Source organism: Lycium ferocissimum, chromosome 10, assembly GCF_029784015.1.
Source record: "Lycium ferocissimum isolate CSIRO_LF1 chromosome 10, AGI_CSIRO_Lferr_CH_V1, whole genome shotgun sequence".
NCBI classification, from domain to species: Eukaryota; Viridiplantae; Streptophyta; class Magnoliopsida; order Solanales; family Solanaceae; genus Lycium; species Lycium ferocissimum.
This window is the reverse complement of record NC_081351.1, coordinates 30917649-30932395: the sequence shown is the minus strand read 5'-3', so window position 1 is coordinate 30932395 and position 14747 is coordinate 30917649. Positions and strand designations below refer to the sequence as shown.

The 14747-nt window shown below is 36.0% G+C and overlaps 1 protein-coding gene across 1 annotated transcript; it reads right to left on the bottom strand.

Moving 5' to 3' along the window:
* Positions 1-4199: 4199 nt before the first annotated feature.
* LOC132033349 (uncharacterized) lies at positions 4200-13950 on the bottom strand. The gene is made up of 4 exons (XM_059423300.1): positions 13331-13950; positions 6126-6611; positions 5024-5539; positions 4200-4558 (listed from the first exon to the last, which is right to left on the bottom strand). Exons 1-4 carry the CDS (start codon positions 13829-13831, stop codon positions 4475-4477), a joined length of 1587 nt encoding a protein of 528 aa, XP_059279283.1. The 5' UTR covers positions 13832-13950; the 3' UTR covers positions 4200-4474.
* Between the last annotated feature and the right edge of the window lie 797 nt (positions 13951-14747).

Below are 14747 nucleotides of genomic sequence, written 5' to 3'. Positions count from 1 at the left end.
TATGATGTAGAGAATTCTTCTCTAACACATCTTCAATTGTAGCCACAACAACACATAAGAAATATTATCACTTCTGGTTATCATATATTTCTCGCAAATTCTCATTTAACCATTAAGGGATATGAAATTAACATCCTAATCCCTCTTAACATTATTGTTCTTCAGGAACATATTTAAGGTATAAATAATCCAGAACCAATTAGGTTCCCATGGACCCGATAAATCCAACGACTTGTGATAGCCATATATACTCCTTGTGAGGCCATCCTTATCATGTGGAAGCATGAATTAAATAATTTAAAATATTTACTGCATACTAACCCTTTTGCTGATACTTGAAGGCAATCAAAGAACCATTAAATTAATCTCCAATAATTATGGAGGTTAGCGCAAAAATTTCAAGAAACGGAGAACGAGGAGTAATATCCATGAATGGATTCTATGCTTGTAGCTTAATAATATTTCCAAGGTATCAAACTACCATTCTCTGAACACCACAGTGATCTACTTATTAGTAATATCACTAGGATTAATAAATAAGTAACACTATTTTGATGATTATCACTACCAATTAATGGATGATGATGTCCTTCGTCTATTTTGATATATCATTCCACTTAAAAACATGAATTCAAAAGTCGACCATAATTACTTCCCTGGAAATTGGTTTAGATTACCATTCTACGAATCTCTGAACCATGTCGCCGTGATCTTTTTAAACTATTTGGCATGAATTAAGAAAAAGAAATTCTATATCTTCGAGGCTTTCAAAGTATTTGCTCGAGATGACAGAGTTTCGTGTTGATAACGTGTTATGAAATAATAATAATAATAATAATAATAATAAAAGTACACGACAGCAAAAAACATAGCCAAAGAAGTTGGGAGAGAGTGAGAGATTTTATTGCTCTTTCAGTTAATGTACAAATGAACTGAATTAACTTCCTATTTATAGAAGAAAAGAAGCGGTACATGAGGCTTTTCGATGGTTTCTTGACAAGTTCAACTGTTTAGCCTACTTTGAAAGCCTACTGCAGAATTCTTAGCTGCCGCTCGATTCTGCAAGGAGAGAGATGCTGCAAGAGGTTTTTCGAGGGGAAACAGCAACTGCACTTGCGTGAGCTACTTGCAAGTTGCATGCTTAATTACAAATTTATCCAATTGCAAGCTTATCCAGGAAATCGTGTATCTAAAGGAACATGCATAATATAGTGTATTTATAACCTCAAAAGTTTTTTCTTTCATTCATCAAATCTAGAAGTATGTGACAGAATGTAACAAAGCGCCGATTTCTTATCACAACATTTTTTATAGAAAAATTGTGTAAACTTATTTTTGATTATCTAAAACTGTTCAATATTGTCTTCCCCTTGTACTTTTGGTCTGTTCATACGTTTGCATCATCTCGTAACTATCCACGTGTCCAAGTTTTCGAGAAAAAATGCCCAAATTTACCTCCTTAGTTTTTTACTATGATTTAAAATTACCTTAATTTTTGAACTCGATTACTGGTCAGGGGAAAAAGCTAGCCTTAATCTTAAGGGTGGAGTAATGTTAGACCAGACGTTTAAGGGATAACAAATTAATTAAAGCTACTTAATTTCAAAAAGTACATGTGCAAGTTCGATCATTTTTCCTTTCTTTCATAACACAGCAGAACATGCACACAACATGAATATTAATGATATATATTTTTCATTTTTTATATTCTCTATGTAGGATTTTATAGTAGATTAACTTGTGTCGAATTTAAAATTGAGATGCAATTGTTATTATTCTTATATCTTACTAAATGACGTTGCAGTTTTAAGAAGTATACTACACACGAAAAAGGGTTTAATTTGCACGTCCCGACTCATAGTAAGTATACACTTTTTCTTATTTTATTAAGGATAAAAAAAGAGTTATAATTTGCACATGGAACTATTATCTTTTGCGAGTTAATTTGATTTGTCAAATCTTGCGAGATTATTTGCCGCCTTCTTAATCTTATCTTTTTCTTTAATTTTGTAAGAGTAAATATTTCTTAGCGTGAAAGAAATGAGTTTAAATTAAAAATTGAAAGCTTACTTTTCCTCTTCGAAAAGATGCTTTCTTCTTCCGAATAAGAACAGTTAGCGTGTGAAAGGGAACACATAAAACCAATACTTAATTTAAGTAACAAAAAATAAACACATAAAACAATGTCACCTTATACTTGATAATACTATCGCAAACCAATGATTTTCCGAGTAGAAGAGTGAAAGATGCATTTTTTATACCTCTCTTGAACCACATCAGAAGTTTTGCTATTTCTTTATCTTTTTAGAAAATCTTTGTCAAAGAAGATGAGGCACACGAGTATGAATTATTTCCCCCATCACTACAAGCCTATTTATTGGAGTAAACATCACCTGCTTAGATGGGGATTGGCCCTGGAACTTACCTACCTAGCCAAACATTTGCGGGGTAGCTTATTTGCACAACGCCTTTTAAGGTGTAGTCACTTTTTATAAAAACAAACCTATATTTGTAGCCAGTGAAGGGTCTTTATCGTTGTTATGTTTATCTAGACTTTATGTTAGTTTTTATGTTTGATAGCATAAAGCATGTTTGATAATTTTTTACAAAGTAAACCCCGTAAATACCAAGCAATCTTATTGAAAAACAGTAGACTGCATGCAATCCATTAGAACTTTAGAAGACTGTTTGAAGACAAAACATTTTAGAATAGAAAGCATGCAATTTCATATTTGTCAACATTGATTGATACAATCTCATAGACCGTGAAGGCTCGTACTACATACTGCCAGGGAATACGATTATTTAGATGAAGACCCACTCTACAGATGCCTTTAGTCCACTTATACATGCTTAAGTTCGGTCATATATATGTCTGAACTTTGAGTGTAAATATCTGAAGTTGAGTCACATGTGCCTAAACTGCATGCATAACTGTCTAAGTAGGAGTTTGGCCATGAAAAACGAGTATTTTTCACTTTATTTGAAATTTTGGAGTTGAAGATGGAGTTGTGTTTGGTCATAGTTTTTGCAAAGAATATTTGGTTGTTTGAATGTATTGAAAGTGAAAAAGGTGAAAAAAAGTGAAAACAAGATTTAGTTGTTTTCTAAAATCCAAATACAAGTTGTATTTGGAATTTCATGGCCAAACGCTGATTTCCAAATAAAGTGAAATAATTTTCCGGAAAAAACTGAAAAATTTCCATGGCCAAACGGGCCCTAAATTTTTTAGTCTTATATGTCTAATGTTCAGTCATCCAATTTTTCCTTGCCAATAATCCTACAATTTCATACACATATGTCAGAAGTTTGCTTGCTACGAGATTGTCTGGAATTAGGCTTTGACAAGTCCAACTTCATATGCATACCAGCATATGTCCGAAGTTTTTAAAACTTCATTAAGGTGCATCTAAAGTTATTAGAAAATAACATAGGAAATCTAAAAAAATTTCGTGGAAACCATTTTCTTATATTCAAATTTTAAGTGTAAGATCATTAACTCTCTAAATTTATACTTTCTGATCCAAATCAAATTTTTAGTGCCGCGACTGGCATATATGAGTGTCAAGCTGGATGAGCTGTACACTATGTAATTGCCCGTTATTGGGTCGTTCCACTTCTTGTATTTTCTTGATTTCCCATAGATATGTATATGTACACTATATATTAATTTCTCTAATTATATTTTTCTTTTTTCTATTATCAAAAAGAGCAGTAGGCTACAAGCTTTCTACAGAATGGAAATAGAGATTCAAATATTTACACACTCAAGTATTCAGGTACTTCCATTTTGACTACAAAAAGGTTAACCTTCACAGAGTTTTGTTCGATAAAGCTGATCAACATTAGTGCCCTCTTCCCTCACAATTTATTCACTCGTTGCTCGTCACTTCAAAATAGTCCATGAATTTTATGTACTTGCCAATGCTGTCATAACATTAAGTACTAACTAAATCTCAAAGGGGTTTATAGTAGATAAATCATCATTCCAAAAGCTTCAGAAACAACTTAGGATGAACACATGCAGTAGCAAATCTCTTCGGACTACTGCAAATAAATTGTAAGGTTGCCCGTTAAGGAAATTGTAATGGTCCTCCGCATTGAATGAGTCTCTTGATACAAGACTATAGCACATCGAAAACATCAATGAATAAAAAGTGAATTAGCAATAACAAATGGGGAACTAGGAGCAGCGGATCTTTTCACCCACATGAAAATCAATGCATCCATTGTCCTTAAAATTCCAGTCCAAAGGAAACCATGTATAGTAATACTTGCCGAAGATTATTTGCCTGTTAACAGTGGATTGAAAATTGTCCAGAGTTTGCAACTGAAGTGCACTTCACGGGGCTGGCTAAATTCGCATCTCAGACAAAACAGAGAAACGGGGGGATAAAACTGTGTTAATTTTACCAGAAGGAAATCATGCCCTTATCAATTCACAAAAAGGAACAAAACATGCAATGTTGAGTTTCTAGAAAGATGAGGAGAAGCTGAACTGCACACCAGTCTTCCCTCGGTCATGCTCTTGCTGCTTCAGTATGTAGCAGTAATTAACCTGGTGGATGGAATCAAAGTCAGAAATGCCTGGGAAACTAGTATGGACTTGAGACAGAACAGTTGAAAAAATTAATGTCCACTATCATCCTGTAATTTCGACTCCCACATACTACATTTATGCGTCTGAACATCTGATACCAAATTCAGATTTAGATAATTATGAGTCCAAGTATTGGCCAAGGCAAGAAGCCAAAAAAAAAAAAACTGCCAAATGGGCTTATTGCTCAAAGGGTGAGACACTTTGGAAGGGCATGCTCTACTAAGGATGCTTTAGTGGAGAAAGGCGCAAATGAGCAAATAAAAAGTATATATGTGAATGATAAAATGACGAAAAAAGCTTCTATTGCATGGTAAAATGAAAGTTCAGAAGCATATATCGAGAAGACGAAATTTTAGCACCTGAAAACAAATTTTATAGCGAAGAAGAAAAATCCACAAGCAGATCTTAACATGGATTACTTACCTCCATTCGGAAGAGCTTGGTCGGTACAATGACACCAAATCCAGCCGAAGCTCGGAATGATTCTTTGAATTTCTGTAAAGATAGATCTTTATACGCATTTTCCGTTAATTTGTTCAAGCTTCCGGTACAAGCAAAAGCATGGCCATGAATTCCAGCTTCTCTCAATACCCGCAATGGTAGATCAAAAGAAAGGTCCGCAAAAGCAGTAACCGCAAGGTCTCCTCCCACAAAATCCATTGTAGAAGATGCATCAGAGCTCTCATCAGCGGAATTTTCTGCAACTTGCCTTCTAGGTTCAGCAGGGCCCAATCCCCTGGTCTTAAAGCCCAACAAAGATGATGGGCCTCCCAGTGCACAAACTGGAGAAGAATTCCCACCGAGGAAATATTTCTCAGGTAAATAGGTGGGAAGACGTAAGAACCCACTTCCCCATGGGACAGTTACACCAGCAGAAACTCCAATGTTGAGAGCAGCATTATAAAATCCCAGAGGTAAAGCGTAGCGGAAGTCAAACTCCTGTATAGAAATCCATAATGGTTAAACTGTCATTTTGATATTCAGAAGCATATATAGGTTCAGAATCAGACTGTCATAATGGTGGGAAATATATGACTCTAAGGTATAAATAGATACCAGGCAGATAGCCAGAACGAGTTACAAAACTTCTACTGCCACTAGCAGTCGGTCAGAAATGACAGTGAAATACAGATTACATCTAAATATTAAAACAGAATGGTGAAAGGAAAACTGCAGTTAAATGTAACTGTCCAACATCAATAGAAACTGAGATATCACACTAGTAACAGAAGCTTCTCTTTTTTCTTTTTTTTGATAAGGTAAGTATTTTATTAACAAATGGGGAAGTCCCCGCATACAAGCCGTATACCAAAAGAAGAGAATCTACACCAAAATATGATTCTCAACAAAAGAGGTCCAATCCTTTATACAAATAGGGACCTCATAAGTGCACCAAAAGGAACTAGTAACAGAAGCTTCTAAAAAAAACTTAAAAGAGGTTTCAGTCACACAGATGGCAAATCTACTTTTGGGAAAAAAGAGAAAGAGATAAAAGACACAAAATAACACAGTGAACTGTACGAACCTGACGGAGAAAGCGCAAACCCCGATGATCTGGTAGGAGGCCACCAATTTGAGAGGACGAAAGAAAGGCATATCCTCGGGTTGGTCTGAATGGAGAATTTCTCCTATCAATTTTAAATGTATACTTCAGAGCTGAAATTAAGCTATGTCCAAGCTGCCTCCTCACTGCTCTTGATGACATTTGTGATGGGTCCGCCAAGGTTCGCCAAGAGAGACTATATGCCAAATCATGGCTTCTGGATGACAGTAGGCCAAGAGAAAGTCCCAAAGCTCGTTCTTTATAAGAGGAGAACTTCAGCCAATCTTGAGAAAGAAGAGATAATCGAGCTGTCACAGGGGTAATCAATTTTTTGAATCTGGGTAGAGACACGCCAGCACTAACTTCCGAAGTCAGGTCCCAGCCATAAGCCAAAGACCCATCCCATATATCCCCATAACCAAACAAGTTTTTCAGCTTCAATGAACCTTCAAGTGACCAAGTTCTAGCCTACAGAAGCATATTAAAGTTATAATCAAAATCCAAGGAAAAAAAACAGCACTAATATAAGCATGTTGCTTCTACAAATCCGAAGCACATTTACAGCACCACGTGAGAGAACCCAATAAATTGTTCATCAATAGCAGGGTCACAAAACATAGTCTTTATGCTAGTTCTTAGTTACAAATGCGAACTGAAAGAAAAAGACATAACAGCTTAAGAACTCGCAGGTTTCAAATCAGGAAAGCTATCTCTCTCTACAAAAATATTTGACTCCAAGGTGGGGCTGGATACCCTGTTTCGCAACACAGTAGAAGGGGAAACTTCTTAGGAAAAGATTGATTTATCAAACCAGAAAAAGAAAAAAAACACAGTTAATAAGAAAAATGTTCATCTTCATCTATCCTTTAAGTTCAATGAACATATTTTCTCCTTTTTCTGAATCACAACAAACCTAGGGAATTTTGCCCCTTTATAGCACATAGTGTCACACGCAACTATGTCTGCTTGAACATCCTCAACAGTCATTGCAATTAGCTAGTCACCACCAGTGTTATCAAAAGCGAAAAGCGCAAAAAACTCTAAGGTCAGCTGGGGCTTTAAGCGCAAAGCGCAAATAAAGCGTGGGCTTTAATGAAAAAAAGCGCAATGCTGCAAAAATACAAATATATATATATGTTTAGTCCAAGATTGAAAATAATAAGCATGAATAACAAATATATGGACAAAGAAATTGTAAAAATATTACGATAAAGTGAAATATCAATCCTCTAGTGTCACCTCTCCAAGAGAGGCTCATTGGCAAAGAAAAGTATGTCTTAGAGCCTTGACGATGACACTGAAGCGCACATAAAGCGAGGCGAAGCGCTCAACATGTTTTGAGCCTCGCTTCAGGGCTTAAGCGCGCCTTTGATAACACTGGTCACCACTACAGCCCCAACGACAATACTGCCAATCTTCTCTTCTTTTCCTAATTTATCTTTAGACACAGCTAAAGACAAGCTTAATTGTTCCAGGTGCATTTTCTTTTTCCAACTTAAAACAGTGTTAACTTTTACTAGATAGAAACCGTTTAGCCTTCTATGTAGATGACAATTCACAATAAATATCAATTTTTTAACCCTAAGCTCATTTGTGTTTTTTTTTTTTTATGCAGCCAGTGGAAGGTGAATTTCAGTAGGAGGCTAGGAGCTTTGCCTTTTCTTCACCTTTGGGGTATGTGCTAACTTTTTAACAGTTAATGGATAGTAATCCACTTACTATAACTATGGCTTGACTGTTTTCCACAGAGAACTCTTGTAGATATTTTTGCAATATTTTTTCCATTGTTATACCAGGTGAACGAAATATCTTTAATCTGGTTCTTTTTTTTTTTTTTTTTTTTTTAACATCCTGGTTCATATTAATTTTGGCTGAGTTATTTATCTAAATAAGAAATAAAATTTTGGTTGCATTTACTGTTTGCTGTAATTATTTTGCTTTGTGCAATTTCTTCACTGAAGTGTGCGCCTTAATCACGCTTTGTAATGAGTCTTAACAAACATTTGGCACATTTTGATGTTTTTCACCTTCGACAACATCAATGGAGAGGTGTGAACAAAGGAGTTTGTTCCCCGACATCGGCGCCCAATTTTGGCGCTAAATAGGGGAAGGATCTCTAATCTTACCAGACAAATGAGGGTAAAGAGAAAAATCCAAATTTCCAAATTTGGATCAGTAGTTGAGACATAGAGTAGTTTCATTTGAGAAAATCAATAAAATTAGTAGATACCCAGTACCCTAAAGAGGAGAGCAAATATTGCATGTCTCCAACACACAAAGTGGATAAGGGGTTCGTTAGAGATAAGCAATACAGACTATAACTTGTGGTGCTGTAGGCTAAATAAAAAAAATCAACAAGATTGACATCATTGTAGAATCAGGGCTTATGAAGAGAGTTGTAAACATAAAAGTATTGGTGATAGGACTAGTTGTTCAAACCCATATTTTTGCTTTGCCTCTAGTGAAAGTCGAGAGAATTAATTATCTTGATTCAGTTTATCTGATTAAGTTAACAGTATAGAATATTCTTCATAATTCTATCATGTTAGGATCTCGGTAATTAGGGTGCCAAAAAAGAAAAAATGTGACAAAAAGGAGGAAAAAGTCGAAAAAGGAGAAGAAAGTTACAAGGCCCAATTCAAGTCCGGTTCTCTCTTCTTCGTTTTTTCACATAATCAGGACCTTTACAATCCAGGTACACCTAAGTGATTCTTGTGCACGCAAGGGCGGCCTTACGCTGCCTGATTGAAGTTTTCCTTCAATTCATAAGTTGACCAATTTTTTTTAATTTTAACAAAAAACATTTTTCAAAACTTCTTTTTGTCTTTCTCCGTGGTATCAGTGTTAGGCTATTGTGTCTTTTCTCCATCGTATCAAAGTTTGGTTAGGTCTTCGGCAAATATCCTAAGAAACTCTTCTTCTATTCTTTTTCCTTCAAATTATCAGAGTTTGCTTCTGAGGCCCTTATCTCAATTTGAATTTCCAGTCAAAACTCGTGCCTAAAATATCTCCCCTTATTTATTTATTTTGATGACAAGGGTACCCACAGCCGCTACCCTTTGGGTGCGCACAAGGTAAACCCCGCTCCTGTGCAATAGCCCGCAAATCACACAGGAGAGATAACCTGCACTAGGCAAGCCATGTGCGACGAGCTCGACCCAGAAGGCAAATCCCCTACTTTTGTAGGTAGGGGATTTCGAACCCGAGACCTCCATTATGAAAGTCCCATGCTCAACCAACTTAGCCACCCTCGCGGGTAAATATCTCCCCTTATTTTGTTTCACGAGATTACAATTTGTGCAAAGAATCCCTCCTCTATATGTTGAATTCCTGATCTTTGTTTCAACCACTTTTCTGATTACTCTTAATCTCATATTCTAGCAACACTAATGAAGCCCTGGAGATGTATAATAGATACTTCTCTCCAGAAACTGGCAAATAGACTTTTCTCATACGGGGGCAGGAAGCACATTTTTTCCTTCTGCAGTTACCGACAAATTTCTGAAAGAAAGAATCCCAGCCCCCTTTTCTTTTTGGTGATTGTAAACTATTTCGGATACACTATTTCAACTGTATTATGAAAATGTTGTTCCTTCCAGCATCCTTATCAAAAAATGATTGTTCCTTCAATCAATAACCTTTTCCGACATACTCAGCTTGACTTTCCATTTTTTCCTTGCAAACTAAAGTTGCTCACTATCTTGGCTTGAGTTGAGGAGATGCAATGAAAATCAAGAGATTTAAAATAGTTATAAACTAGATTGCTCTAGATTCATCCTAGTTTAGGTCCATTTTTTTACAAGTCAAATAATCCTAGTTTAGGTTTGTAATGTGGAATATTTATTCAATTCTTCCATAGTTGGGAATCTCGGTATTTAGGGAGCTAAAGCCTAGAGGAGATGAAAAGATTACAAAAGAAGAAAGAAAAATGGGAGAAGAAAGCTTCAAGAACCAACTCAAGACAAGTTCCCTTCTTTTTCTATTTTCACAATCTCGTTAATACTACTATGGGAAAGAAGAAAATCAATATCATTAGTGTCTACGGTCTTCAAATACGATTAGATGATGAGATTTAACTAAATTATGGGAGAATATGTATAACTTCATTCAGGGGATTCAAATGACCATTAGAACTTTATCGGGAGAGATCTGCGAGGACATATAACTAGATATAGTAACGGTCTTGACCAAACACGTGGAGATATAGTTGTGGTACCAGACATGCAAAAGTGACCAACAGAACATTATCAGGATAGATCTGCAAGGGCATATAACATAATATAGTAACAGTTTCGACCAAACACAAGCCTTAGACTTCATCCTTACCAAAACAACGGATAAGACACATATAAGGACTGGAAAATCACACTAAGCCACACCCTAGCCACCTGATGGTCATTTATGTGAAGCGAAGGAGTTAGAAGAGCTACGAGGATCCAAAAATTTCGTGGGAGAAGCTAAAATTTATCCCATTAACTCTGTCCCTAATTTGGAGTTGTTGGTCTCAATTTGGGGAGGTGAAGTGGGTCAGTTACCTACTGTCTATCTTGGGATGCCACTAGGTGCAAAGTCAAAATCCAAAGAGATATGGGATGCAGTTTTGGAGAAATGTGAAAAGAAGTTGTCCAGATGGAAATCTCAGTATTTGTCTCTGGGAGGCAGGCTTACTTTGATTAATGCAGTGCTTGATTCTCTACCAACTTACATGTTATCTCTATTCCCCATCCCTTCTGGAGTGGTTCAACGACTGCATAAGATTAGAAAATCCTTTTTCTGGCAAGGGGACAGTGCAAAAGAAATTTCCACTTAGTAAAGTAGAAAGAACTGATTATTAGCAAAAAACAGGGTGGTCTTGGTATTAAAAATCTGAAGAATCATAGTAAGACATTAAAATTGAAGTGGCTATGGAGGTATTCTAAGGAGCCTCAATCTCTTTGGGTAAATGTTATCACGACAAAGTATGGGGAACTGGATTGCTGGGTCACCAAGGAGGCAAATAATCCATATGGTGTGACCTTATGGAGGTCCATCAGAGCCTGGTGGCCTTTCTTAAAGAGACACTCAGCATTAAAGTTCAGAATGGTAATAAAACACTCTTTTGGAAAGACAAGTGGTTGGCAGTAGGAGCTTGCAGGACTCCTTTCCTGATCTGTTTATTTTGGCTCAACATTAGAATAAGACAGTGGCTGAGATGTGGTCACCTCAAGGTTGGGAGCTGATTTTCAGGAGAATGATGAACGACTGGGAAATTCCCAGGTTGACTGAACTTTTTAGCCTTCTGGAAACTTTTCAAGGGTGAAAGATGGAGAGGACTGTTTGTGGTGGACTGGACATAACAAAGGGCAGTATATGGTGAAATCTGGGTACAAGATTATGAACACAATAGCGCCACAGACCTTTATTTGGCCTTGGAAACACATCTGTAAAGTAAAGATACCACACAAGGTTGCTTGCTTTACTTGGTTGCTAGCTAAGGAGGCTGTGCTGACACATGAGAACCTGATGAAGAGAGGCATCACCATAGACTCAAACTGCTACTTATGTGGGACTGAAGCTGAAACTGTAGGACACTTATTTCTACATTGCAAGGTCACAAGCCAGTTATGGAAGTTTTTTCTCAATCTCAGGGGCATCTCTTGGACAATGCCTAGCAAGATTGTTGAGACTCTTTTTAGCTGGGAGGAGGCTGGGATTGGGGCAAAGAGTAGAAGAAATTGAGGATCATCCCAGTATGTATATGGTGGACAATCTGGAAAGAAAGGAATGCCAGATGTTTTGAGAATAGAAGTAGTACAATTCAGATGATCAAGCTCACCTGCGTTAGGCTACTTTGTTTTTGGTGTACCAATGCATACCCTGAAGATACAGAGACAATCCTAGATGTTCTTGATTCATTTTAGGATTGCAGCTATGCTTCAGTGACTCTTGTTTAATATTTTTTTTTTTTTCTCCTTTTTCTCTTGTAAAGGGGTTTTCAGTACTTCCCCACTACTGGTCTATAATACAAAATGTTACCTGTTTCGAAAAAAAACAATTTCCAACAAGTTCTGATCGAAGATAGGGAGATCAACGATAGAATCAAGACACAAATCATGAGGATAATTTTTCAAATCTCCATATAACATGAACAACAAAACCTTAGCTGACTCTAAGAGATAGGTCCGTGGATATCATGTTCACTCGCATGGTCGGAAATAATTGGGACTTGGGAACAAGCCAACAAAGCAACGCCAGATAATAGGTTTTACAACGGTAAACGTACAACTACAAAAACAAATCACGAAACATAGATGTCCAAGTCTACGAATAAAGCAGCCATTAGCCATTTACCTAGACTGCTTAAATTGGTTGTGATTCCAAGCTTAAATTAGATGAAACTTGGAAGTGACATATCTGAGTTATAAGAGGTCCTTTGGTTTGAACACAAGTTATGCTGGGATTAGTTACTCTGGTATTATTTCTTATTGATTGTTTGGTTTGTTGTATTAAAAATAACATGCATTGTATAATTTCTAAGAAGACATTGTTTGTTTACAAAAATACCAACCTCAGGAGTATTTTTATCATTTTCATTGTTTTATCAATGGATAACTAATCCCGGTACTATTATTCCATCCACCATCTGGCAGGAGTTACTTATCCCGTTACTATTTCTAATCCTGGTATAACTTATCCCAGGATCCGTAACCAAATAAGGGATAAGGCAGTACTAAATTTTATCTTAGGACTATTTATGTTTGTCAAGCATACCAAATGACCCCTAAGAGTAAAATGATTGAATAAGGGACAAATATTGAACACGCGCATCAGTATAATTTTTCCTAAATTTTCCATAGTAGTGTAGCCAATTAAAGGCATAACACATAAAAAGGCCCTCAAACTTGGCCTCAGCCAGCAAGTATGCCCTCCAACTCTGGGTGTGCATAAGTAGGCACCTCAACTTGTATAATGTTGAACAAATAAACACAAATGATGACGTGGCACATAAATTTTGGAGGTGGCTAGATGATCATTTTGTAAGTTGGAGTATTCAACTGACAAAGTGGAGACAAGTTGAGGGCCTGATTATGTGTTATGCCCCAATTAAATGTTCCACATTCACAAATCAATCAACGAGACAGAGTTTAAGTTAATTTAAACATATATAATCAAACATAACGCAATGAACTCTATAATTGATAGAATACCTCAGGCTTGGAGAAAACGCCAACACTACCAGTAAGTGGATTTTCACTTTCAACAACCTCAACAACAACATTAGTAGTTCCAGGCAACTCCGGTGGTCCCGAATCCAGAGTAATACTAACAGAATCAAAAATATCAAGTTGTTGAAGCCTCGCATTAGCAATACTAGCAGCCTTAAGCAATTCCTGAACAGTTGTAGCACTTTTTAGGGCTTGCAATATTTCAGCTTCGATTAATGATTCCTTAGTCTTAGCGTTGCCTTTGATGATGACGTCATGGACACGAATGGGTACTTGTTCGGATGATAAACGACGGAATAAGTTCTCCATTTTAGCCCTATCGGAACGCATTTGAGATTCTTCAGTTACTGGTCTTCGGTTTGGTTGTTGTTCGTCTTCATCTTCGTCGTCTTCGATTTCGTCGTAATCGTCGTCTGCCACGTCATCGTCGTCGTTGTTGTTGGTTGGGGGATTGGAGATCGGCTCTTCGCGTGAGGAAGCCATAGGTGAATGAGTTGAGTTGAGTTAAAAAACAGGGTTTATTATACAAAAGAAGACAAGACTTGAAGAAAAAGAAAAATAAATTAAATGGTGTTGGGGGTTTTGCACACTTCTTTGGGTTTTACGCCTATACTAATGTTTGGTTCTATTTTATAAGGCTTAACATATTTGGAAACAAAATTGTGCGATTCTCGTCTATTATGTTAACAAAAAAAAACAAAAACAAAAAAGTCAGCTTCCATTTAAAATTAAGTGTTGCTTAGTTTTTTATATTGATATAAAATAAGTATCTATTTATAAAATTAAGGAGGAATTAATTTTACTTCCTCAAAGCCTCTTATTTACTCGAGGCGATAAAAAGCAAGACTCTTATTAATTAAGAACAGTTTAATTAAAATACTTAATTTTTTTAGGAGTTAGTATTTTTTTTAGGGGATATTTTTTTTCTAGGAGTTGGCTTATTTCACGGTCATTAAAAAAAATACAAGGGATAGTTTATATTACCCCTATTTATTAGATGTTTCTTGAGAACTGAGTACTATCAAGTAAAAGTAGTTCTTTAATATAATTGTATGTAGTTGGAAGCGACACATATTTTGGACTTTTTTTTTTTTTTTTTTTTTTTTGTTAAAATGACAATTTGGGACAAGGGATTGTGTTACTAAGTTGATCACATAAAATATGTCATTATTTTTAATTATACTAGATGGCATATGCCTATCTTTTATTTTACGGACCCAATACTTTGGATTATAATATATCTATGTGTATGTAGTTGTGTTTAGGTAGTGATAATATATATATTTTATATTATTAATAAACATACATAAGGTACTGTTTATATATATATATATATATAGACACATACATACTATGCTCAAGACACGATTAATATAACATTGTAGTTTGTGCTCCGTAT